At 44.4% G+C, this 25234-nt stretch overlaps 1 protein-coding gene across 1 annotated transcript in view; it reads right to left on the bottom strand.

Annotated features, from left to right (window-relative positions):
* TTC29 (tetratricopeptide repeat domain 29) overlaps positions 1-25234 on the bottom strand; it is a 319192-nt gene that overhangs the window by 236043 nt on the left and 57915 nt on the right. The window contains exon 4 of the mRNA XM_088447947.1: positions 4760-4983. Within this exon, the coding sequence (XP_088304073.1) occupies positions 4760-4983 (224 nt within the window). The remainder of the gene's footprint in view (positions 1-4759; positions 4984-25234) is intronic.

The raw sequence follows: 25234 nt of genomic DNA, 5'->3' as shown, positions 1-25234 counted from the left end.
CTAGATATAAAAAATGTGCATATAATTTGCACTTTAACCCATTTATGCACTTATATGTGTAAAACCCCAAATTAAATTAAATACATATTTTTAATGCAAATTGGTTCTTTGTCACTTCAGCATCTTAATATAAGATATAAAAATAAAAGAGTATGATGACATCATGAGTATCAAAAGGTAATTCTATAAACAACATGTGATGGACATACAAAGTAAAAAAAAAACAACAGATGGCCTTTTTTATGGGATCTATTTGAAGTTATCTCTTGTGCAAACCCAATAATAAATTTGTAGCCTATTTGCACGAACAATTATGTGAACCTTTTTTTTTTTTTTAAGGTCAATGGTAATATGGTGAGGATAGTTTTTATTGTACTATGCTATAAGACATATATGATAAGATAAATCCTTTAGTATAATAGTAATGTGAGCAGACAGTTAGCCTGGTGTGCAGCTGTGACAAGCACGATAAATCAATAAATGTCCAACTATTACTCAATCTATTCATTTTACATAACCCATTTAGTGCTACAAAGCCCATCTTCCAGCACTTAATAGGGGTAATGAAATTACAACACACAACAACCTGATGTACTGTGAACATCTAGCACATGTAGTTACCCATTTCCAAGCCACACATATAAGTACAAATGTGGTGATAAACCTCTTTTGTCACACAAGGGGAGTAAAATAATACTGACATATGCTAGACACTAGAAAAATATAAGGATAAATGGCAGGCAGTATGTAGCACCATTATTCTTTTTTTGCTCATTGTACTTTTAGTGTTATTTTCCAGATGCTACTTCAGGGTCTAATAAACAATTAATATTTGTGTTATATCCACAAGTATAAAGTATCATCCGAAAGTATCTACTGCCATCCCCCCATTTTTCGATCGCAAAATCAGCCCCATATAAACCTATGGGAGCTGATTATTTGCCAAATTTATTAATTTTGTCCCTGGTAGCAATTGCCAGCAGATGGTGTTAGCTATTGCAGCTTATAGGCTTCTTCTGCAAAAAGCACCGACACTTTCCACTTGAGCTTGCATGGTCAGCAATGATGAAAATTCTCTGTACAGTAATTTAGATTGGGTGAAGCTGCATAAATAAACAATTATAAGAAAAAAGTTAGTTTAAACTGATTTTGTGATCATGACTTCTGCAGGGATTACCAACATGAATCACCATAATATCAATTAGTATAGCTTTTAATAAAGTACTGTTATGACTTTCTATAGTCTATTATAGAGAAATATATTGACACGCAACAAATTAATTTAATGTAATTCTGATATTCTTTGAATTGCAATTCATTGTCACTTATGATGAGTTTAAAACGTTTGTGAGTGCAAAACTTTACAAGGCATAAGGATGTATTTTCAAATTGAAAATGATTTTTTCTGCAGTTATAAGGTTTTTTTACTCACTGATAAGTACCAGTGCATTGATCATAGTGTCCCTTTACATATACTGTATAGCCACAGTTGCAACTTTCCTGGATCACCTATATTTCAACTAAAATCTTAGATTTTCATTCAAACTGCAATTGAGTAGGTAATAAATCAATATGCACGGCATGAATCCATTTGTAGCTGTTGTAGTATCATTAGCAATGATGATGATGATCACATTGAAAATGTTGTTGCACAATTCTAGTTTATTTTTTCTTTATTTTTCTGAATACCTCTTGAGGATTAAATGTTAAACACTTCACTTCTGTTGTCATGTAATTAAATTGATGTGGTTTTCCATAGATTTTATATCTGCAAAAAGTTATTTTCTAATTTTTTCACTTTAAATATTATTTTGGATATTTGCATAATGTACACTAGGGATGTGATGCAAGACAGAGAGGCTACTAGCATTTGAACAGGTGAGACACCACTGGGGTCCTGCGTATGAAACCTGCAAGTCCTTGTCTCCCTGCTTAATATTCAACTCAGTAACACTTTAATAAAAATAAAAGTGTGTGTGTGTGTGTGTTACCTCTCTTATCTCCTCACTCACTCCCCTCTTCCACTCTACCTTGTCTACTTACCAGTTCACCCTCCAATTGGTCACACCTCCTCCTTTTAAAATGTAAGTACTCAGACCCTTCTCCCTCTTGTTCTTCCCCTTGCACTATCCTTACCACCAGTGCTCCTTGTCTATTGTCTCTGTCGCCTTCAGCAAATCTGACACTGTTTACTCATCAATATGAAGGTTACTGGATCATTGAGAGCTGTTGTGCCTTTCCCCTGCATCGTACACTGCCTGCCCCTACAAGCTACTGCGAGATGCCTTTTCCATCCCCTGTATTTGTCACACCCTGTATCTGTAGTATTATGATTATTCATGCTTTGTAGTTATGCGATGGATCACTGTTGTGCATTGTGTATTATATATATATATATATATATATATAATATATTTAATATATATTATATAGATATATACACACACAGACACAGTGATTTACGTGTACGCCAGCTGTCAGAGGGGCTCAGATAAATCTTTCTATAACCGCTGTCTGTGTCCTGCTGATCACTGCAGCGGGCATAGCAGGTTTTAGCTGTGAGGTCCGGGCAGCCACTGTAGCTTGAAGGCGGTTGCCTGCTACAATAAAGGTTTTTTTTTTCTCTTTATTGTGACATGGTACGCGTGGCGTCATGACATCAAGCGCATCGCACCGCTGAAAGAGGAGCCGGCTGTACCGCTGACAGAGAAGCAGCCACCCAGAAGAGAAGCTAAGCATGTTTGGGCTGCAAGGGGCTGGCTGAAGAGACAGAAGGATGCTGGCTGAGGAGACAGAAAGGGGCTGGCTGAGGAGACAGAAAGGGGCTGGCTGAGGAGACAGAAAGGTGCTGGCTAGAGAGACAGAAGGGGGCTGGCTGGAGAGACAGATGGGACTGGCTGGAGAGACAGATGGGGCTTGCTGGAGAGACAGAAGGGGGCTGGCAGGAGAGACAGCAGGGAGTTGGCTGAAGAGACAGATGGGGGCTGGCTGGAGAATCAGAAGGGTGATGACTGAAGAGACAGAAGGGGGCTGGCTGAGGGGGGCACACTACTGTCTATTTCGCCTCCAGCTGCTTGGTATGAACTTACACCCCTACATGCTGATTTGTGTTCGTCCATCGTTTTATTGAGTAGACACAGCTGTAGGTGTTCCTTGCCATATGGTAGCACAGACATTTACTACTTCCTCTGCTGCATCTGAGGTGGCGGGTGTCCTTACTGAAAACCATTGCTTTCAATGTGGTTGCAGAGGAAGAAAACAATTAATTAATACCCCTTTTACACCAGAGCTAAAACCCGAGTTTTTGCAGGGTTAACCCCGGTAGCTCCTGGGTGTAAAAGGGGAAAGGGTTGGATTGCCGGGTCGAGTGACCCGGCAATCCAACCCAGGTAACTTGCAGGGTTTAACACTGGAATAACCCGTTAAACCCTACAGTGTAAAAGGCACGATTCGGGTCACGGTGACCTGGATCATGCCGCATGCCTGCCGATTGGCCAGCTTCACTGGCGCTTCTAGATGACGTCTTCTCCAAGCGTGCACTTCAACGTCAGAAAAGGCAGGTCTCTGCAGACCCGGTTCCGGTGTGTGAACGGCCCCAATTTAGGAATATCCTGGGTCGGCGCTGGGGAAATTCCGGGTCTGATCCGGATTGGAACCCTGTTCCAACCTCCGAGTCAGACCCGGAATTTTGGTAAAAAAGCAGTATTATTAGCACATATACAGTATGCTTATTGAGAAACTAAAGTTAGAGTGAAAATGTAAGAAAGTAATTTGTTTAATAAAGAGAAGCAAACATTCTACCATATTATGTGTAATTGGTTCTTCAGCTGATGGATGTCCATTATGTCCCCTGTTTTGAACTGAACATGTATATCTCTTGCAAGCAGCTGGCACTGCTCACACTTATGGACAGTTGGCAATGTTCAAGGTGAATCTGTCTGAACAATTTTCCATCTAACTTGCTCATGATTTTTTGGTGACTGGCCTAAATGTAATTTTACTTTGGCTAATATAACAATATAGCAGCTCCTAATCACAATAATAAAACACAAATATCAATTTAATTTACATTTAGAGACAAAAAGTGAAATTAATTCATATTTATCAAGACGGCAATAGTTACCAATTACAATTATCCAAGGTGGCTTGCCTAATGATGACATTATACTGAAAAACTGAAAATTATGGTTATGAGTAAAGCTACTGTGCAAAACACTCTCCCACATACTCAATAAATACATATTTTAATATTTAATCTGAAAGAAAAGTATAATATTTAAGAATAGCATTTCATTTGGCGGAGCTGCTTATTACTTTACCTGGATTTTATCTCATTACATTTGCACAGTGTATATTGAACGTACATGATGGCACTGCAATATTGCTTAATGCAGCAGTGTTACCAGAACAAAAAAAATGACACTGCCTCAATGCTATGCATACATAAGCTTCCCAGCAGACCTCTTGTGCATATAAAACAAAAATATTCCCTTAAGAGATGTTAAAAATATGCACCCCTTACTCGCCTTGATTCTTGTTTTAAAGGATTAGAAAAGCACAGTTTGATGCCAGACTATCCTTTTTAACTATAGTTTATGATCTACTACTTAACTTGCTATACAGCTGATAAGAGTAAAGCTGATATGTGCTAAATTGTAGTAATGTTTCAAACTCAAAGATGAAACAATTTAGAATCCTCGCCTCAGGCTCTCACTGCTACAGTTCCTGCTGCTCAGTTTCCCAGAATTCCCTATTTTACCTGCTCGTTGGGCTGCCTCAGCCCTGGTCAGGAAGTGTTGAAGTTGATCCAGTTTCTCGTGCTGCTCTTCCAAGGGTTTTTTCTGCCATATGGCTGACCCAGGCCCTCCAGCATCCCTTAAGGCATTCCACTTCTGTATCAGAGTAAAGAGTTCTGAGAAAGACTTGTGATAGCCTTGGCACAGCATTTCTATGCAGATGCTTTGCTTGAATGGATTCTGATAACTGTACAAAGAAGAAAACAAATAGTTAAACAGCCTCATAATTACAACAATCACTGCAGTTAGAGCATGCATTACATTACACTTTAATTGTTATTTTAATTTAGGCAATGTCCCACATGTTTTACATTGAGCCGTGTAGAATACATATGCTGTAATTGAGTATCTTGGTGCACAATTATCATTAGCTGGCTCTTTAATGGCTGGTTTGAACACACTAGAGAGAAATTCTTGGACAACAACTTATAAAAATGGCCAATACTTTTCCCAGACAACAGAAGTGGAGGACTCAGACACTGGCTTCCTGTGAAAGGCTCCAGGACTTGTTTATATGCAGCTCTGGTGACTCCACCTGGTCACTGAAGGATAATAAAATATTCCTCTACTAGAGTAAGGAAGGGGAAGATAGATAGATAGATAGATAGATAGATAGATAGATAGATTTATTTATTTAATTCTAGTCTTAAACATATAGCAAATATTTTATAGAAATAAAATAATCACCTGCACGCTCACACTTTAGGAAGGCTGCTAGGACCCAAGTGATATACACCTGATCACAACACAAACTTAAGAAATAAATAAAATATAAGAGTCTAAGCGCTCTTCCGCAAAATGTATATGGATCCCAAATCAATGGGAGAGAATATATTTCTTAAAAATAAACACTGGTGATAACAACCAATATGAATGTCAATGCAAAGAAAGGGACAATATCATAAAAAAAAAAACAATTCTTAAAATTAGAAAATGGTAATAAAATGTTGTATATAGTCACATCTTTGAGGAGAAACCCTCCTTTCACTGCTGGTAATCAATGTATTCCACAAAAGTCCATAAAGTCTCATATACAAATAAAACCGATCCTGATTCCTTCAAATGAATGCAGTATTTCAACACTATAGGGCCTATTCATCATCACTTAATTGTTACAAAAGCAGGTAAAAATTAAGTTATCGGGCCATTCATCAAGAAGGTAAAGTGGGAGATATCACAAATATCTCCTACTTACCTATATCTCCCGGAATGGTCCACTGTCCCCATACTAGTATGGAGACAGAATTCATCTAGCTCCAAAAAAACATTATTTTCGGAGCTTGAGTGTGGGAGCATTCACCATCTTTAGGTGGGAAACGCTCCAGCTTGTGTATCACAACCTACTCCTTCCCAATGGGAAGGAGATCCGGGTTGCAAAGAGGGATCCTTTCGGATCCCTCCGCCCTGTCCAGCTCCTTCCGCCGGACGTCAGGGCTCTTGTGCGCATGCACACTACTGTCAATGCTCCGAAAGGAGCAGTGACGCCGCTCGCGGGACAGCTGATTTTCACAATGCTGAATTGATCTGGATTCTGCGGCGAGGTAGAATGTTAATGTTTATTCATATAAAACACAAGTAACAAATGGCTGCGTAACTTGTGTGACCTTTCTGGGAAGGAACAGTTTCAAACATATAGGGGTATTTAACAATAGCTCCCCCTATTGAGCTGTACCTCAAGGTCCAAGGTAATGTTGCCAGCAAGCAGTACACCAATGCGTTTCAACCCATGATCGGTCTTTTTCAAGGTGTGTGTGTGTTGAGGAACCAGGTAATGAATAGGTAGTCATAGTCTCCACCCACTTCCTGGACATGTGGGCCGGACCGTAGATTAATTGCAAAAAATCTCTAGGTAAACTAAATTAATCCACCCTGCTTTAACTGTATTGTATATTAAATGACTGGTCTTTCAAACAAGTTCACCTAGATAGTAATAAGGGTATTAGAAACCCTGATATCTTAATATTGTTCTCGATATGCGTTCCACCTCGTGGAACGCACAGCATCACTTCATTTTTCAGGAGGAAGTGATGTGCCGCTAGATGTTTGTTTCATCGCCATGCGTTCCACAGCGTATATAACATGCATACTGTATATATTTACTATTGTTTGTAACACCAATCATCTAACACAGCACTGTACAGAGAATATGTTACCCCTGACCCAGTGAAGCTTACACTTTAAATTCCCTGATAAATCACACACAACCCATGGATCCATTTTGAACAAAGCCAATCAGCCTACCAGTATTGGGAGGGAAAACATAGAAACTGTAAACAGATAGTGCCCTAGTTGGAGTTGAGCCCAAAACCCCCAATCACTGTACCACCACCTCTCCCTACATATGCCGAAATACAAAGTTAGAAACACATACAGAAAAACTAATTGCTAGATCTGACAATTTATTATGTTTGCACAAAATCATACATTATATTTAGGGCTGTTGTACACTTACATTATAGGCAGGACTTTAAAGTGATATATTCTTCCTTTTTGGAACCATGTACATAGACATCCATTCCCACAGTTCAGAAAATTATAGCACCAAACATTTTTATGGGGAACGTCACAATATGGGAAGTTGGCATGCACCTGTATATGTGCTATGTGGACACACATATATATTTGTGCACAATAAAATGTACCACATGTCCTCGTATTCATCAGTTAGTAAATGAGTCTTGTTTGATAATTTGATTATTTTGCAAATGGTATAACTAATATATTGAAGGAAGCATTTATTGCATTCATATTTGATATCATATTTTTTTTATTATCAATCCATTTATTATTTTTCAAACCTATTTTATTATGGAGGTATTATTTATAATTGTAAGTGAAGTTCTAACTTATTCAGCTTATAATATAACTACAGTATTTTGCCCACTGTGTATCTTTAGAAGACGTTACAAGTGCTGATTATTGTGCCCACATTAGAAACCAAGCTAAACTTCTGTCCTCCTAGGTGCTAGAGTAACCACTGTTAATACCTAGCTCTAAACTACACATTTTTCAGAGAAAGTATAGTTATTTAACATGGATGGGGATAGCATTGCGGACATATTTATAAAGCTAACAAGATAGACTCACCCCTTAGATAAGATTAAGTCTATTGTAGTTCCCAACTGAAGATACTCTTCCATTACGCTCTAGTATGACAATCTTAAAAGCTTGGAGGTCCCTGTTCCAATTCCCTTAAAGCGCAATAGAGAGATGCCATCCAAGCACCTGTACATTCCAGCGACAGCACCATTAATGATCTGTTGCCGGCAGTCACTCTTTCTATCAAAGCAGGTAAAAGATAAAGACACTGTATTCCTCTGCATCCCAGGAACTTCCCAAGTAATGGCCTGGAGAAACCCTTGTTCACACCAGAATGTGAAAATAAAAGGGAAAGGCAATAGATGAGACGTGCAAGCTCTCTGAATTGTGACATAAAATAAGTCTGCTGAAGTATTGTCTAAACTGCAACACATAGTGTATGACCACGATACACTATTTGTCATATTACTGTATGATATAAATATCTTTTAACCCAACAATTCTGTGCGCATTAATAATTGTAAAGTATTGATTTTGGTTATTGTCTTATCACCTACTGTATTAAGATCATCAAGCATTTTGCCATAGCGCTGTGCAATTTGTACACAATGATAAAAAAAGGGGTAAGAGAGCTTGCTTGTGAGATCATAAAATGAGTTATGTATTATTACCAGCAATTTGATGTCATAGTGTATTTTATTATTGTAAACTAGCTGGGATACCCAGCATTGCCCGGATTGAAGACTGGACCCTAAAGTACACCTGTAGCCTTCATTTTTTTTACACTGCCCTTGCCTAGAACCTGGATAACTATGCAGATTAGGAATAATTGACAGTGCAGGCAGGTGTATTCTCATACCGTTTGTAATGGGATATACCAGGAGCAGACTGATTTACAGAACAGTAGTCAGTATAGCTTCCAAAATCACTTGTGTTTCAGAAATCACTGCAGAACAGAGGGGGTGATTCAGCTGCAGACGGATATGCTATCGCAGCTGCCAACATGTTAGCAGCTGCGATAGCTGTAATATGGTAATGCTGCAGGAGGCATCATACCTCCTGCGTGCATTACTGATCGCAGCTGCATCCAAGGATGCAGTATCGGATCATCTGCACTCCCTTCGGCCAGCTGTGTGACCATGGGGTCACGCAAGCTGGACGACGCAAATGAGTAAAAGAGGCCAGGAAATCTCCATCAGCCAACAAGATCCTGGCCTCCACTCTCCCCCAACGGCGGCGATATGCATCCGCTTTGGGAAACGGAGTTCTCTTCCCTCCCAGAAATGGCAGCAGACTGTCAATCACTGACAGTTTGCTGCTGCACTGCACGTGGGATCGCAGACCCATACTGCACATGCGCAGATTCTCGATAACCATGAATCTGCATGATCCTTGTCACTGCATCCGCAGTTTAATCACCCCCTTAAATCACTCTACAGATCAACATTGAAGACAAAATCTAGCATGGCTGCCATCAGGGGGGAAAATGCTGGGACTGGAGTCCCATTCCCAGACAGAAGGGGGCCCGTCCACAGTGGCACAGTGTGCCCCGATTCATCTCACCTGCTGTTTATAATCTCTGTATGCTTTACCAGGATCAAAGATTGCGGATTGATTATGCTCTCTGCCACAGTCTAAATGCATCGAGTGCTGAGCTGCTCATGAGCTTGCCAGGCACTCTGCTAAGTCCCCCAGGGCGGCTGTTGTAAGATGAGACAGTGAGTGAAAAAGCTAATTATGCACACTGTTTAATGTCAAAGTTTATCATGCAAACAGTATGCGGCTGTTGTAAAAGTGATATAAAACAGCATTTTGGAAGAGATGAGATAGTGTGTGTATGAAGCCAGCCCAGTGTTTGCGAACAAATGGTCAATTGTTATTTGCTCCCATTCATTACCAGATTTTCGCCCAACCAGTCACATTGGGACAGATAATCTTATAGTGTGTACCTATCTTAAGAATACCCCCAGCCCGACATTTTCACAGGTAAAAAGCATCCGGCTACATTACCTACATGACAGAAGGGGCATTAAATATACAGTCTTTAAGGTGCCTTCTAACAACTGGCGCCCTATGAGACCACCTAGTAGTGCTGGCCCTTTTGAATCTGTATTAATTTTGTACTTTAAGCAACATTGTTTTCTCTGACATCGGGCCCCTTGTGCTGCTGGGTCCCAAATCAGTCACACTGACTGCAATAGCTGCAGTTATGTTCCTGCTGGCACCTGAACATGCTATTTGTCTCAAACAATCTGTAGCTCTGATTAGCCAAATCTCGAGTTCCTATTATTTGAATCAGATCTTAAAACAAACACAAATTTAAAATACTTTAATTACATGGCTAATTTACTGGGCATTCTTGTTCCATTGATCCGAATACTTGAATAAGCTTGAGGAAAGATAAGCACCCTGTTTAGTGATGGAATATTGCTAGTTCACCAGGGGTTAAAGGAGAGGAGGGGGCGTAGCCAGGAATGTGCCCATGAAAAAAGTAGCCTATGGCAGCAATAAGGGGCAAGGCCCCTACTATTCATTCTAAATAGTCTGGAAGAGGAGCCATCTTCCTCTTTTCCAGTTTTTCAACCAGGCTGGGATAAGTATCATTAAATAGATTTACTTTGCTGTTTCCTTCCCCACTGTATTGCCAGCTGTAGCTGTATTTACCCCACTTCCATCTCCAGCCTAAACCCCCTGTGCAAATCCGATCTGTGCTTCCAGCAAAAGCACCACCTTTCCGGCCACTCCCCCCCCCCCTCCCTGCTCCCATCCCAGGCGCCCCACCATGCCCGGCACCCCCCCCCCCTCCACCACGCACCTTAATTCCCCCTCACGTGGCAGTCACGCCTCCCACACAGGCACGTCCCTGCGGTTAGACTGCTATGCCGTGCCACCCCCCCTCCCTTTGTGCGTGCCGGGGGACCCGGCCCTGGTGCTATGATGGCCCCCTCTACGCATAGCTGCCTCAAGGGGAGGCTTTGCATGCGGCTCGCGTGGCCCGGCGGGCAGTCCGCCGTGCTGCGCTTTCACCCCCCCTTCGCACGCGCCGGGAGAGCCGGCGCTGGCACTTTGATCCCCCCTTCACTCACAGCCTGGCTCACGGGGGGATCCGCAGGCGACCAAGCACCCCCCGCCAGGCCACCCCGCGCTCCATGCCTCTGATTGGCAGCGCCCACTACCACTCGGCACCCATTTTAGACCCCATCTAGCAGCAGAACAAGGCCATAATGACCTCTGCTGCCCCCCGCCCCCACGCAATAAGCGGAGGGCACCCCCCTGGTGCACTTCTTTGCCCCATTACCCGGCACCAGTGCCTGCTTCCCTCTTCCTCTGTGCCCCCACCCCCCAGTGCATTTAACATACCCGGGGCCTCATCAACCCTCCCCCCTCCCTCAACGCTGGGCTGCCCCCTCCCCCACACTGGTAACGATGCCTGCACGGCTTGCATGCTACCATGCATCCGCTCCCAGCTACCACCCATTGTTGCACACTGGCCGCTCTCCCCCCCCCATACCAACATTTTGTGCCCGCAGGTTTTTCCCAACTGTTCACATTTTCACATTTAGCCCCCCATTCCATAGCAATTACAGCCGTCCTGCATTTCAGCGCAGCATATAACCCCTCCTCCCACCACTCCCAGGCACGCCATCGCCGTTCTACCCTCACGTACTCTGGTTTCAGGAAGCAGCTTAGGTAAAGCAAGTTGGTGGGCATGTTTGCCAGTACGGCAGATGCTAAATGTAGGAACGGCAACAAGATTGGCGTAGTGGTTAGCATTCCTGCCTCACAGTACCGAGGGTTCAAGTTTGAATCCCAACAAGGTCCTAGCTATGTGGAGTTTGTACGTTCTCTCTGTGTTTGTTTTGGACGAAGGTCTTGTTATCATTTTGGGGTTGGTTACCGTCGATCATCCCCGATTTGGTTAGCCGGCTTATTCGTATACGCAGTCTCATTTCATGATCCAACGACGTGGAGATTTTTGGTTGACGGTTACTCGGCACTCCTGCATAACTATGGGTTTTCCCATTGGTCTGGAGGCAGTACTGTCCAGCTGGTCCAAGTACCTCAAGTGATGGGCGTGGTGAAGGCTATGCGTTCAGTAATGCCCAGTGCAACAGGAAGTCGAACGTAGGGCATTAAAATTGTGCATGCTGTGTGGTTACGGCCATCGGACAGAATATAGCCACATTGGTGGTACAGGAGCGGGTCAAAGGGATATCAGAACGAATAGCGATGGGGTATTACATAGCGTTAGGTGGTTGTGAATTTGGGTTTTCATTTGCTTTTAACGCACAATATATATGTCGTATTCCCAACGGAACCGTCAGCCCAAACGCAATAACCCAGGATTCGTTAGGAGTAGTTTGGTAGCAGAGGTTAGATTGGGGCACATGTGTGGCACTTTATTGTCTTGCACTTCGCCATTGGGGTTTGTACCTAGGAGGGTGACGGGCAAGTTTAGATTTATTCTGCAGTTCGGGAATTTTGAGTCGCTGGAAATTATTCCGTGGATAAGTTCTTTCCAGTGGGTTGTTCTGTTTACTTTTCTTCGTCGAATGTGGCAGCTCAATTTAGCAATGGTGCGGGTAAGCACGCGCATGTCAGAGCAGACCAATTCTTAAGTTGCTTTATCGGTAGTGGGGGCACTCTGTGATTTTTTATCTTGCAAGAATTACTTTTTCTTCACAGGCGGTTTGTATCGATTCTAGGCGTACCGGTTTCTCGCAACAAAACTGAGGTCTCTGTTTACACGTTTGTCCTATCTGGGGATAGATATCAACAATTTGCTCTGACAGAGCGCTCGCTCTGAATCAGGGCCGTCCCTGCTCCTTTTTGGAGCGGCCTCCTGGCCACTCGCATAGCTGTGGATGACCACCCACAGCTATAGCGAGCGGCCAAAATGATGGTCGCGATGGTCAAGACCATTGTGACCATTGGGCTTGCTTCGAGACCCTGAAGTAGGGTCTTGCTGCCGCAAGCCCTGGAGTGCTTTTGGCTCAATCAGAGCCAAAAGCACTCCCACTGACATCACTAGTGATGTCAGTGGGGCCGGCCCCAGACGGTAGGCGTTCCCATGGGAACGCCTCCATCTGGGCGGCCACGCCTCCGGCACGCCCACCAAAGGGGGCGTGCTGTCAATCACCATCAACAGCACGCCCCCCCTTTGGTGCAAGACCCCGGGTCTCGCGCATGCGCACAACAGAGCCGCCTCCGTCACGCGCATGCGCACTTGGGCACCATCGACCCGCTTACGAGCGCTCAGCGCTCGCGAGCGGGTATGAATCAGGCCCTGAGTTCCTTCTGGCTTTGCGTATTCTGTTTAAGTGTTTTATCACCTCTCTGTGTGTTTGCGCACGAGCACAGATGTTTAGGGCACGTCACTTTCCGGGAGTGGAATACGGAACAGCAGATGTGCTTGTCTCGTTGTCCATGGATTGGGTTTTGGGGGCTGGCCTCCCCCTTTATGCTGAGATACATGGCTTACTCTGGTCCTGTTAATATCGGCTGGTTGTAGCGCCAGAAGTTAAGTAGTTTGTTTTGACGTCCTTGGCTCCGCGTACGCTAATGATTTAGTTGACGGCTCGTTATGTTTAGCAATTTTTCTTGGCTTACATTTGGATATGGCAAGTCGTTGCGGTGCGTTCACGTCGGCAGCTCAGTCTAACGTTTTCATATTTCACAAAGTTTCCTGGTACGCCAGAGGTCAGGGGTGTAGCGCCTCGTTCTAAACGATTTCACGAAGACCCATTGAGCTATCAATTTTAAAGGATCCGTTAGGCACATGGTCGGGTATCGCATTGGTTTATTAAGAGGCACAACTCTTTAATTTGGCATTGTGGTTAGCTTATTTAGGGATCGTTATAATTGGCAGGTTGTTTCTCAAAGAAGATAAATTAGACATCAACTGTTTGTTGTTTGAGAATAAAGTTTTCAGTTTAACCTAGAATTGTGTCGTATTCATGGATTGTTAAACTGTTCAGCTTGCTAAAGTGCGATGGACCTCTATCCCAGCTCAAGCACACCCTTTCACCAATCCTAGTCGGCTTGGCCGTACACTTTAATGGGTTATGGCCCCCAGGCGCTGGCTCATCCACGCCACTCAGACGACATTATCTAGGTATTACTTCACAAGGGTTTTTCACAACTTATGTTGCTTAGAATTGCAGCTAGATCAGTTTGGCACACATTTTCCAGGATTGGGGTGGCAATCTGCATGGCAGCTGCAGGTACATCCGTTGACGCCTTAAAACATTTAGGTCAATGGTAGTCGTCAGCCTAGAGGTAAAAGTTGCGCGGCGATAAGTTGCATAGTTAGCAGCGCTTCTTGCGAGTTTGTTGGGAAACCCAAGGGCCTTATGCCTACTGCTGCTAGGGATTTTGAAGGGCTTTTCAGCTTTTGCCCTCAAAGAGGTTTTGCTGTTTTTCACCTTCAGATGGGTCACCCAACTATTGTTTTCCTTCCCTTGGCTAGGCTGTTTTTCTATAAATTGTATTAGCCTATCCAGGCGTGATGAACCTTTCTTGAAGGTTTATAAGAATGCTAGCTGTCGGGTGTGGGTCGTAGGACATTCATGTATCTATCGGGCTAATGAGCATCCTTTAGCATTTCAGGCCCCGCATTTATTAGGTACTAATAAGATTCAGTTGTTCAGTTTTAGGGGCAAGCCCAGAGGTAACCTTTATTAGATGTTTATGGACAGCGAAAGCCAGATTTGGGACCCCGATTGGGGGTACATTTGGGGGCAAGGATCATTGTATTGGCAATTGCATTGCAATTATACTTGCTATTAGGAAGGACCTGCAAATAGTATACTAGAGATGGCCAGCAGTAGGGTAGGCTGGCAGTAATATCTAGTCCGGTCACTAATGGAAGGATGGTTATATAGCCAGCTTCGATTGCCTTGCAAGGAGAGGAGTTTTTATAGGCCCAATGGGTTAAACCTCACGGGCGCAGGTCTAGAGTCTTGCATTAGTATCATTGCTGTCTTCCTTGGTGTGCGATTATTTCCTGATGGGTGGCGGGGCTCGGCTCTTTGAGCCGAGCTTTGGCGGCAAGCAGTGCTCCTGGGCGGCCTATTATAGCGTAAGAGTGCCTGGGTAGCATTTGCCTTTTGATAGCGGCAAATGGTCATTAACCTTAGGGGAGGACCGGGCCATCATCTTAGGGAGGGGTCAATGCTATGCCAATTAAGGATGACTGGTTCTACCTCAGGCCAGTTTGCGCCGGGCGGGGATCCGCCTTTTATTTATTTATTTAGTCAAATATAATGGTCGGGCTGTGGCCTTGGAGCACTGCTTTTACTGCCACCATCTTTCTAAGTACAAATTGATCTTTTATTTCCCCATAGGTGTCCGTGTGGTTATTTCTAGTTAGTAGTTAAGTGAGTGAATTAGCATAATGTAAGATTCAAACAATGGGTGACTTAACCTTTGCATTTAAATATATGCAGTTACCTGTGAGCAAACAGCATTAAGATGCAGTTGTCACGGGAAAATTACCCATTACCTAAAGCAAAAGAAGACAAATTTAATCAGATTTGGGAACCGTTGTTTACATAAAACTCAAGGGACAGGACGGTTCTGTACGTTGTAATGAGTAATACAGGTTCAGAACATTATTCTTAAAGTTTTATTTGTCTAATAGATTGTGTGATACTCATTTTAACATGTTCTAGGAAAACCTGCCCTAAGATGCACTCCTGCAACTCTCTTGCATATTTTCCCCTTTGTTTCCCCTCCTATGTTCAATTGCATTTTCCTTTTCCCACTCCTATAAAACAATAAATAAATATTCTAAAAAAACATTACATAAATATAATATTTCGGCACTAGAAGAATTGTGATTCAGGTAAGGGCCTCTAATGCTGCATACACACGTAAAGATTTTCTGTCCAACCATCCAACTAGTTGATTGGTTGGAATGAAAATCTGGTAAGGTATGAAAGCAAATGACAATCAGCAATTTGCTCCCAAATGCCGGAAAATGGACAAAAACTGTTGTTCGAACAAATTGTTTAGATCAAATATTTAACAAACTTGTCTGACACCATTTTCATCTGTTTTCTGGCATTTAGGAGCAAATTGCTGATCATCAGTTACTCCCATACATTACCTGATTTTCATTCCAACCAATCAACTAGTTGGATGGTTGGACAGAAAATCTTTATGTGTGTATGCAGCATTATTAGAGAAATGAGATATCTGTATACAACCTCTTCATGCAGATTAGAATCAGAAGCTTCAATATCACGATTGAGAGAAGGCAGCAATTAGCAGAGATACAGGTAGTAAGAGTCCACAAGTATACAAGGTGCAGGAAAGCTGAATTCTCAGAATAAAATTCAGGGTACTAATAACAAAATTTAGATTAGCACAAGACAGGTTTTCAAGAATCCGCAAAAAAAAGCTAATCAGGATAACAAAATATATGTATAAAATAGCACAGAAGGGTATCAGGATTGTATCAGTGCAAATTAACTAGATATCTTTGCAGGATTGCAGGTTTGCACATTTCAGGTTAGTAGGATTACAGGATTGCGCAATGTAGATTCAACAGTATGGATAACAAGATTGCACTGTGCAGATTAGCAGGATTTCAGGAGTGCACAATGCAGATACACAGTAGGGTAACAGGATAACCAAATTTACCATTAAGCACACAGGACCCTGGAGCCAAACTACAGAGGTCTCACAGAAAGAAGTTGTACTGGCATCATAATTTACCTGAGAGATTAAATAGGGTGCCCTTGCCAATCATGTGACTAGGACCTGCTCTCACAGGATTAGCTAGAAGTTTTGGTGATATTCCAAGATGGTGGCGCCAATGGAATGGAGGAGTGGGAACAGCTAGGTAGGAAGGCAATCCTGCAGCGAGGGATGGGAGGTGAGTCTGGAGTGCGACAGAAGGTAACCCGATTATGGGGTTCCAGGATCCGGTGTTTGACAATTAAATGGTTAAAATTTTATTTTATGCATTATTTTGATTGTTCATGTTATGCTATTTGCAGTAATATGGTTCAAAAATAGGTGAATTTTCTTGGTACTGTTCTTTGATATGGAATCACTTTGATACAAGCAGTAAAGGTCTACTGTTGAGGTTGGTGTTGGAGGGATTAGGAATCTCATAGGCCAACAGATTTTCACTAAATCAACACATTACACCTCCACAGTCAACACATGGGGATGTAGTTATGATGCCTACAACCGGCATCCCGGCTGATGAAATTCAGGTGCCCGAATGCCACTACCCAGCTGAGATTCCGATCGTAAGTATAGCGAGGCTTGTTAGGTCTTAGTCGCAGGGGGGAGGGTGGGGGTTAGGCATAACGGGGGGGTAAGGGTTTAGGCTCGGGGAGGAGGGAGAGGTTAGTGTTAGGTACCCCCGGGGTGAGTTAGGGTTAGGCACCACTGGGGGGGGTTAGGCACTAAGGGGGGAGGGTTAGGTTTAGGCACCATGGGGGGAGGGTCAGGTTTAGGAACCAAGGGGGGAGGGTTAGGTTTAGGCACTAACGGGGAGGATTAGTGGTAGGATGCAGGAACCTGCCAAGATTTCATACCGATCCCAACACATGTAACCACAGGTAAAATGCAACTTAGAATCAAGGCTTTGACTACCATTCACCTGGTTAAAAGCAACAATGTAAAAGTTTGCACTATTTATTTAAATTTGCTCTTAAGGCCCCCATATATCTACGACATACTGGGGCAATTCCCCATTCTAGTGACAGTTGGCTCAGGGCTAGGGATCGTCGAGTCTCGATTTTTAACATGCATTTTTTCACAGATCTGCTGACGGATTGCCAATCATCACCAATCCGTGGATCAGAACGCGGATCATTAGACTGATTCGGCAGAACAGTGAATCACTAATGTATGGGCCGCTTTAAGATAAAATACTGTATTTGTAGTAAGGGTTAGATTCTTGGAGAAAGCTTTTTCCCTACACACCTCACATACTAAAGCACCTGATAAAAGAAGCCAGAACAATGCTATGAGTTACATAACAAATGTATACATAACATTATATCTTAAACCCTGACATGTTATGTGATTTAATTATTAAGGATTCCAATCCAGGGAGCCCGGAAGTCTTTGGTTCCCAAAAATACCCAGGATTATAATCATTAAATCCCTTAAATCACAGGTATTACGGGATTCCAAACACATTGCATTTGCTAATGCCGTCGCAGTAATAGAGCTCTCTGCATGTCAGAAGAGCTGCAGTGGTTGCGGCTGGTCAGACTTGACTTACATACTGCGTGACTGGCTGATGTGCATCTATAGTAACAATGTTTTTACTATTGTACATCGTCAGATGGATATCAGAAGGTAGCAGTGGGCGATCCTAGGTTTGGCTATGCTTTGGAAGGCATTAGCACATTTTAGCAACTGATATCCGTGAGAGTATGTAGTTGCAATTGCATTATCGTCCGTTTCTGAATCAGGCTCTAAGCCGGAGGGCAGTGGGAAGATCTGGTCCGCTCAGGCTCTCCCAGCTGCCCATTTAATAGATGGAGTTCCATGATTCAGCTGCTCTCAGTCACTGATAGGCTGGGACTGCGTGCCAATAAGCGACTGAGAGCAGCCACATCACAGTGACTGAGAGCAGCCACAAGACAGTGACTGAGAGCAGCCACATCGCAGCGAGTGAGAGCAGCCACATCACAGTGACTGAGAGCAGCCACATCGCAGTGACTGAGAGCAGCCACATCACAGTGACTGAGAGCAGCCACAACACAGTGACTCCAGCTCTTCTACAGCAGCTGGTACTGGGAGAGGACCGGGCAGTGTGCCAGCCGACGATGCAAGCTTCTTCTGTTCTGTTATGTGTAAAGGGAAGGGGAAAGGAGGGAGAAGATTAGCAGGGGGACAGCAGGGGGAAGGATAGAAAGGAGAACAGAAGGGGGGAGATGGATAGCAAAGAAGACAGGATGGGGGAGATGGATGGCAGAGAGAACAGGGGTGTAGAAAAACTAAAAATACAGTATATTTAAACATATAATTTAACTCCTTTTTCACTAATCCCAGGATCCCATGATTAGAGTTTAGTAATCTCAAACTCCCGTGATTATAAAATGATTTTGGGATTGGAACCACCATTAATTATACATCTATTAATACTATAATAGATTAGGTCAACTTCCTCTTTGAAAAAGTATCCCTAGAGAGATGAAATGCATCAATATCATCCTTGCTGAAGACTTCTGAAATGAATAAGACCACAGCAGAGAGACATTTGCTAAAATACTGAGAAGCCAAGCGACTGCCTGGTAATTGGTTCCACTTGATCATCTACATCCACACAGCGTTAACATCATGCTCCCATAGGAAAGAACATCGCTCTTGTTAAGGTGGCCATCTGACCTGATAGCTCAAAGACATCACTGCTGTACACATTGACAAGGACAAAATCACACCTTGCAGATACATACTCTTGCTATAGGTCCTATTGTCATCCTTCGGGGGCTCATGCAACTATTATAGAGGGACTACAAGTTCCGGAATACCATCCATGTGGGTGAATATTACAATGTTATATTTTTCTCTCAAAAATGGTTTAACTTTATTTGGGCCCTAAAGTAATCTTTGGCTACAATTGTAAGGAACATATTTGGTAAGTATTTTCTTCAGCTTTCTTAGCACAGTATGTCTGCATATTTCATTAGGTTTATGATACTTATGTATCTTACATTTTATTACGTCTTTTGTTTTTGTGATGTTAATTGTTTTGATTTTTAATAAAATAAGAGATATGGTAAGACCTTACCTTTGTTATCTCTATTTCTACGAAGTCCATAGGGATCCACAGGAGACCTTGGGGGTATATAGGTTGATGACGTCAGTCTTCGAGCACCTCAATAGTTAAATTTGTGCTCCCAGGAGGCATCGGGCTCCTCTCCTATACCCCGCCCCCAGGCCAAGGCACCTCAGTTTTGTAACAAGCCAATGGCCGGAGGAGGAGAAGAGAGAAGGAAGAAATTCTGGAACACTCAAGAATCACATTCTCACATACAGAAGGAGACAGAAAAGCGGTGACCAGAACACAGCCCATCTGCAGCACAAGTGCGGCAGGGCGGGAGTCCTGTGGATCCCTATGGACTTCGTAGAAATAGAGATAATAAAAGTAAGGTCTTACCATATCTCTTATTTTCTACTGCAAGGTCCATAGGGCTCCACAGGAGAGCTTGGGGATGTCCCAAAGCAGTCTCCTTAAGGGTGGGGACACTCCTGTGCAGAAATGAGAATCCGCCGCCCGAAGGAAGCATCCTGAGAGGCAAAGGTATCAAATGCATAATACCTTAAAAATGTATGGACAGTAGACCACGTGGCTGCCTTGCACAGCTAAACAGCAGAGGCGCCACGACGAGCTGCCCACGAAGGACCCACAGACCGAGTAGAATGAGCCTTAACAGAGGACGGTACAGGAAAGCCCTCATGAAGGTAAGCCTCTGAAATAGCCAGGCGAATCCAGCCTGCCAAAGTCTGCTTAGTGGCAGGCCATCCTTTCTTTCAGAAACCAAAAAGAACAAACAACGAGTCCGACTTCCGAAATGAGTTGGTACGGTCCACATAAGTTTGTAGAGCACGTACCACATCCAAAGAGGCCTCACCAGCTGAAAGGTCTGGGGAGTTAAAAGCTGGTACTACAATTTCCTCATTAATGTGGAAGCTGGATAACACCTTAGGTAGGAAACCAGGGCGAGTACGAAGTCTCTATGAAAAATCAGAAAGGGAGGGCGATATGAAAGAGCCCCCAAATCTGACACCCTTCTGGCCGAAGCAATGGCTAGAAGAAACACAGTTTTAATTGTGAGCCATTTTAAATTCACTGAGCCCAGTGGTTCAAATGGCGGTCCTTGTCGAGCCCTACGGACCACAGTCAAATCCCAAGGAGCGACCGGTGGGATAAAGGGATGTTGGATGTGAAGCACAGCTTGCATAAAGGTGTGTGCATCCGGAAGAGTAGCAATCCTAGGGTGAAACAGTACTGACAGGGCAGAAACCTGCACCTTCAGAGAAGTAAGGCAAAGACAGTGATCTAAGCCTGCCTGTAGAAATGCCAAAATCCTGGATAATCCAAATGTCTGAGGATTATAACCTCTGGGGCGACACCATTCAAAGAAGATTTGCCACACTCTGTGATAAATTCTCGCAGAAGCAGGCTTGCGATCTCTGAGCATGGTGTTCACCACCGAGCTGCAAAAACCCCTGGAACTCAAGAGGGCAGTCTCAAGAGCCACGCCGTCAAAGACAGATGACTCAGGTCCGGGTAGAGGCAAGGACCTTGGGATAACAGGTCAGGACGTTGAGGCAACAGCATCGGAGTGTCTATGGATAGACTCCGAAGATCTTCGTACCAGTGACGTCTGGGCCACGCTGGAGCTACCAGCAGTAGCTTACCTCCTTCTTGCTTGAACTTCCGAATCACCCGAGGCAGAAGGGAGAATGGAGGAAACAGGTACATGAACTGGAAGGTCCATTTGGCCAATAGAGCATCTACCAGCAGAGCCCCAACGTCTCTTGTTCTTGAGCCGTACCTTGGCAACTTGTGGTTGTGCCGAGATGCCATTAGATCTACTTCGGGAAGTCCCCACTTGTTAACCAGAAGCTGAAGTACTTCCTTGTGAAATGACCATTCCCCTGGGTGTACATCGTGACGGCTTAGGAAGTCGGCTTCCCAGTTCAGGACTCCTGGAAAAAACACCGCCAATATGGCTGGGACATTTTCCTCCGCCCAAGTCAGAATATGGGACACTTCCATTAGTGCCGCCTGACTTTGAGTGCCTCCTTGGCGGTTTATGTAGTCCACTGTAGTGGCATTGTCTGAATGGACTTGCATGGGTTTTCCGTGAAGTATGAGCCTTGCTTGCTGAAGAGCCCTTAGAAATGCCTTGAGTTCCAATATGTTTATTGGAAGCACGGATTCCTCTATTGTCCACCTTCCCTGGAAGAGGTGTGAACTCGTCACTGCACCCCAACCCCGGGGACAGGCGTCCGTTGTCAGAAGGACCCACTCCGGGATCCAAAAGGGGCAGCCAGAGACAGACGTATCTCCGGAGACAGTACCAATGTCTGGGTTCATATCCGGCATGGAGATCCGTCCCATCTGGAAAGGATCAGTGTCTGTAGAGGCCGGGAATGGAACTGGCCATACTCCACAATGTCGAAGGTCGACATCATGGCCATCGCGACCATCACCCTAGCGGTCGTTAGAGCTGTGGGTGTACACCCACAGCCTAACGACCGAAACAGAGGCGGCCGGTCAGGATGCAAGCGGCCGCCCAGTTTCTGAGCGACTGCTTGCATCCTCCGACCGCCTCTGAATAAGGCCCTGAGTTCCAGATCCTGATGGCATTTGGGCCAAAGGTAAACAAGCAGACTTGGTAGCAGCCAAAGTGACCACGATTTTGGCCAAATCTAGCCCAAATAAGACCTGGCCAATAAAGGGTAAGCCTTCTAACCCTTTCTTGGAATCAGCATCCACTCTCCAAGATCACAACCAAAGAGAGCGTCTAGCTGACATTGCAGCCGATGAAATGCGAGATGTTAGGAGACTAACATCCTAAGCAGCCTCATTCACATAGCCAAGTCTCTGAGGTAACCTACCAGTTCAATTCGTTCACTGGTAGCCTCTACCGGCAAGGACACTTCCAAGGCATTTTCCCAACATTTCACGGCCCTTTCTGCCCAGCATATAGCGATAGCTGGCCTAGCGGACCCCCCCCCCCCCCCCCAGAGGGAATAAATGGACTATAGGTACACCTCCACTATTCTGTCCATAACATCCTTTAATGATGACATGGACAGCATAGGAAGTGTCGCACTTTTGACAAGGCGTGTAATAAGTGGCTTGTAACCGTTTCTGCAGTTGAAACCTCCTGCCTGGAGTTTTCCAGGCTTCTTCCAGATGTTCAACTAGCTGATCCGACAGGGGAAAAGCCGTCGCTGAACTTTTCACTTCCTTAAAGAAAGCATGTTTGGATTTGGCTGCTGGGGTATCCTCGTCCTCAATATCCATAGCCACACAGACTGCACGAATGAGGCAGTGTACATAAATTTTGGACTTAGGCTCCGCCTCCTTTTGAGGGAGCTCTGTATCAGATAAGTCCTGAATTTCCCCATCATCAGTCTAAACATCATCTTGATAATAAGTGAACTTGGAAGACAGTGCCTCCTTCCTAGCAGAGCACTGGAAAGACTCCCCCTGTAAAACCTCCGTCAGGTGTTGCACCGTATTGGAGAGAGTATTAACCCAAACAGGTTCAGTCTGGTAGGGAGTAGGTTGTAAGGGCATATTATGAGCCACAACCAACTGTCGGGGAATCCCCTGTGACGTAGATGGAATAGCAACCGGCGTAGCATACCCCAATTGTGGGGCCACTGGAGGTGCAGCAAGCCGACCCATCAGGGTAGTTAGTGTTTGTGCAAAACAAGCCCAGGGCGGCTCTTGAGAAGAGCTGGGCCCAGCAGGTAATCCTGCATTTCTGGTACACAGGTTACACAATCCTCCCACAATAATCTCTCCCTCCTTTTGTCCAGGACTGTGTAAGGGGGATATCAGCCTGAGCAGAATCACTGCCAGGCATAATGAATGTATGTGTCAAAATCCTCAACTCAATTTAGGCTCCGCCTTCACCTCTGAACTGTGAAGTAATTTGATCCCTCAGCAGCACTGTCACCGCAAGGGCTAGTGAAAGAGAAAGTACAGGGATAGCTAAAATGGCTGACAAAGAAAAAGAGTTTTACAGTCAGACAGCACTAGCAACAGACACATACAATGCCAGGAAAAACCTGCACTAAACTGCACTATTATCAACTAACTAGACCTTGTGTCTAGTAGGAATAGTGCTACATACACCGACCTGCTTGGAGGAGGGGTATGTAGGGGAACCCAGGCTCCGCAGCTCCCTGTGAGACCAGCGTTTTATGCACATTAGAAGGGCTGCTGGAGGACTCACAGGTGGCTTGCCTGAGGGAGGAAAGCTGCCTGCAACCGCCAAACCGTTTTGGAGAGGCTCTCAGTGCAGTGGGGCAGGGGCCAGCGTGCTATTAACCCCTGGGATTCCACAACGTCCGCATGTTGTGGCCCCCTATCTCTGGTTTTCTAGTGACAGCGCAGGCGCCGTGCCTGGTGCCACACACAGCCTCTTCCCAGGGACCCCCCAGCCCTGGGAAGTAAATGAACTGTGTTATCAGCGGGCGCCCGTCGCAGACGCCTGCTGCTTACCTGAATGTCCCCCGTGACGTCGAGCCACAGTCCTGGGCGTCTGGGGGCTTTTGCTAGCCAAAACCCCCAGACACCTGCCACGATCCCTAGTGCAGTGCCAGCATCTTGGCACCGGCGGGGTGCCGGAGTGGCAGCATGGGCGTCGGCTGGACAGCCCATGCTGACCACTCTGCAGTAAAAAACAACTATTTTCTGGGCGGTGAACGCAGCACCTATTGAAGCTCTGTGCCGAGCACCTACGAAACTGAGGTGCCTTGGCCTGGGGGCGGGGTATAGGAGAGGAGCCCGGTGCATCCTGGGAGCACAAATTTAACTATTGAGGTGCTCGACAACTGACGTCATCAACCTATACCCCAAGGTCTCCTGTGGAGCCCTATGGACCCTGCAGTAGAAATGTATTTTGCATATACAATTTTTCCAATTGTGGAAACCACAACACATATTCGTAGAGCAGATACCACTAATTTTATTTCTTAGTACAATCGAGTTTTTCAGATTCTGCAGCTCTAACATATACAGTGGCATGAAAAACGGTTTGCCACCTTCCTGATTTCTTCTGTTTTTGCATGTTTGTCACACTTAATTGTTTCAGAACATCAAACAAAATTAAATATAAGACAAATACAACCTGAGAAAACACAAAATTCAGTTTTTAAATGGGTATTTCATTTACTGAGGGAAAAAAGTTGTCCTACATCAACTGGCCCTGTGTGAAATAGTAATTGGCCCCTTAGTTACTCAATTAACCAATGAACCAAAGTGAATTGATAATTTGGTTCAATTAGACTTGACACAGTCAGGCTTGATTGCTGCCAGCTCTGTTGATTCTAAACGTCGCTTAAAAAGAACCATTTTCAACACTGTTAAGGTGGCTAAAATGTCTCAACAAGCAGCACAGTATGCCGTGATCAAAAGAAATTCCAGAAGAGATGAAAAGCTATAGAAGTAAATCAGAATGGCGGTGTGGCTTGTACGCTAAGCAGAGTGGAGGCAGCGCCAATAAGCTCCATCTGTAGCGTTACTTTTTCCCAACACCACGACTGCTTCCCTTTGTGATCCTGTCCAAAAATCTACCTTCTCACTTTTCCTACCTATTTCGGCTCCCTGGATAAAACTTCTACTGCTGCTCGGAGGGCACATTACCCTACTGTTTTCTGGTGACGTACCTAGCCTG

Source organism: Taudactylus pleione, unplaced genomic scaffold, assembly GCF_031769625.1.
Source record: "Taudactylus pleione unplaced genomic scaffold, aTauple2 ptg000021l, whole genome shotgun sequence".
Lineage (NCBI taxonomy): Eukaryota > Metazoa > Chordata > Amphibia > Anura > Myobatrachidae > Taudactylus > Taudactylus pleione.
Note: the sequence above shows the minus strand (reverse complement) of the source record. Positions and strands in the feature narration are given on the sequence as shown.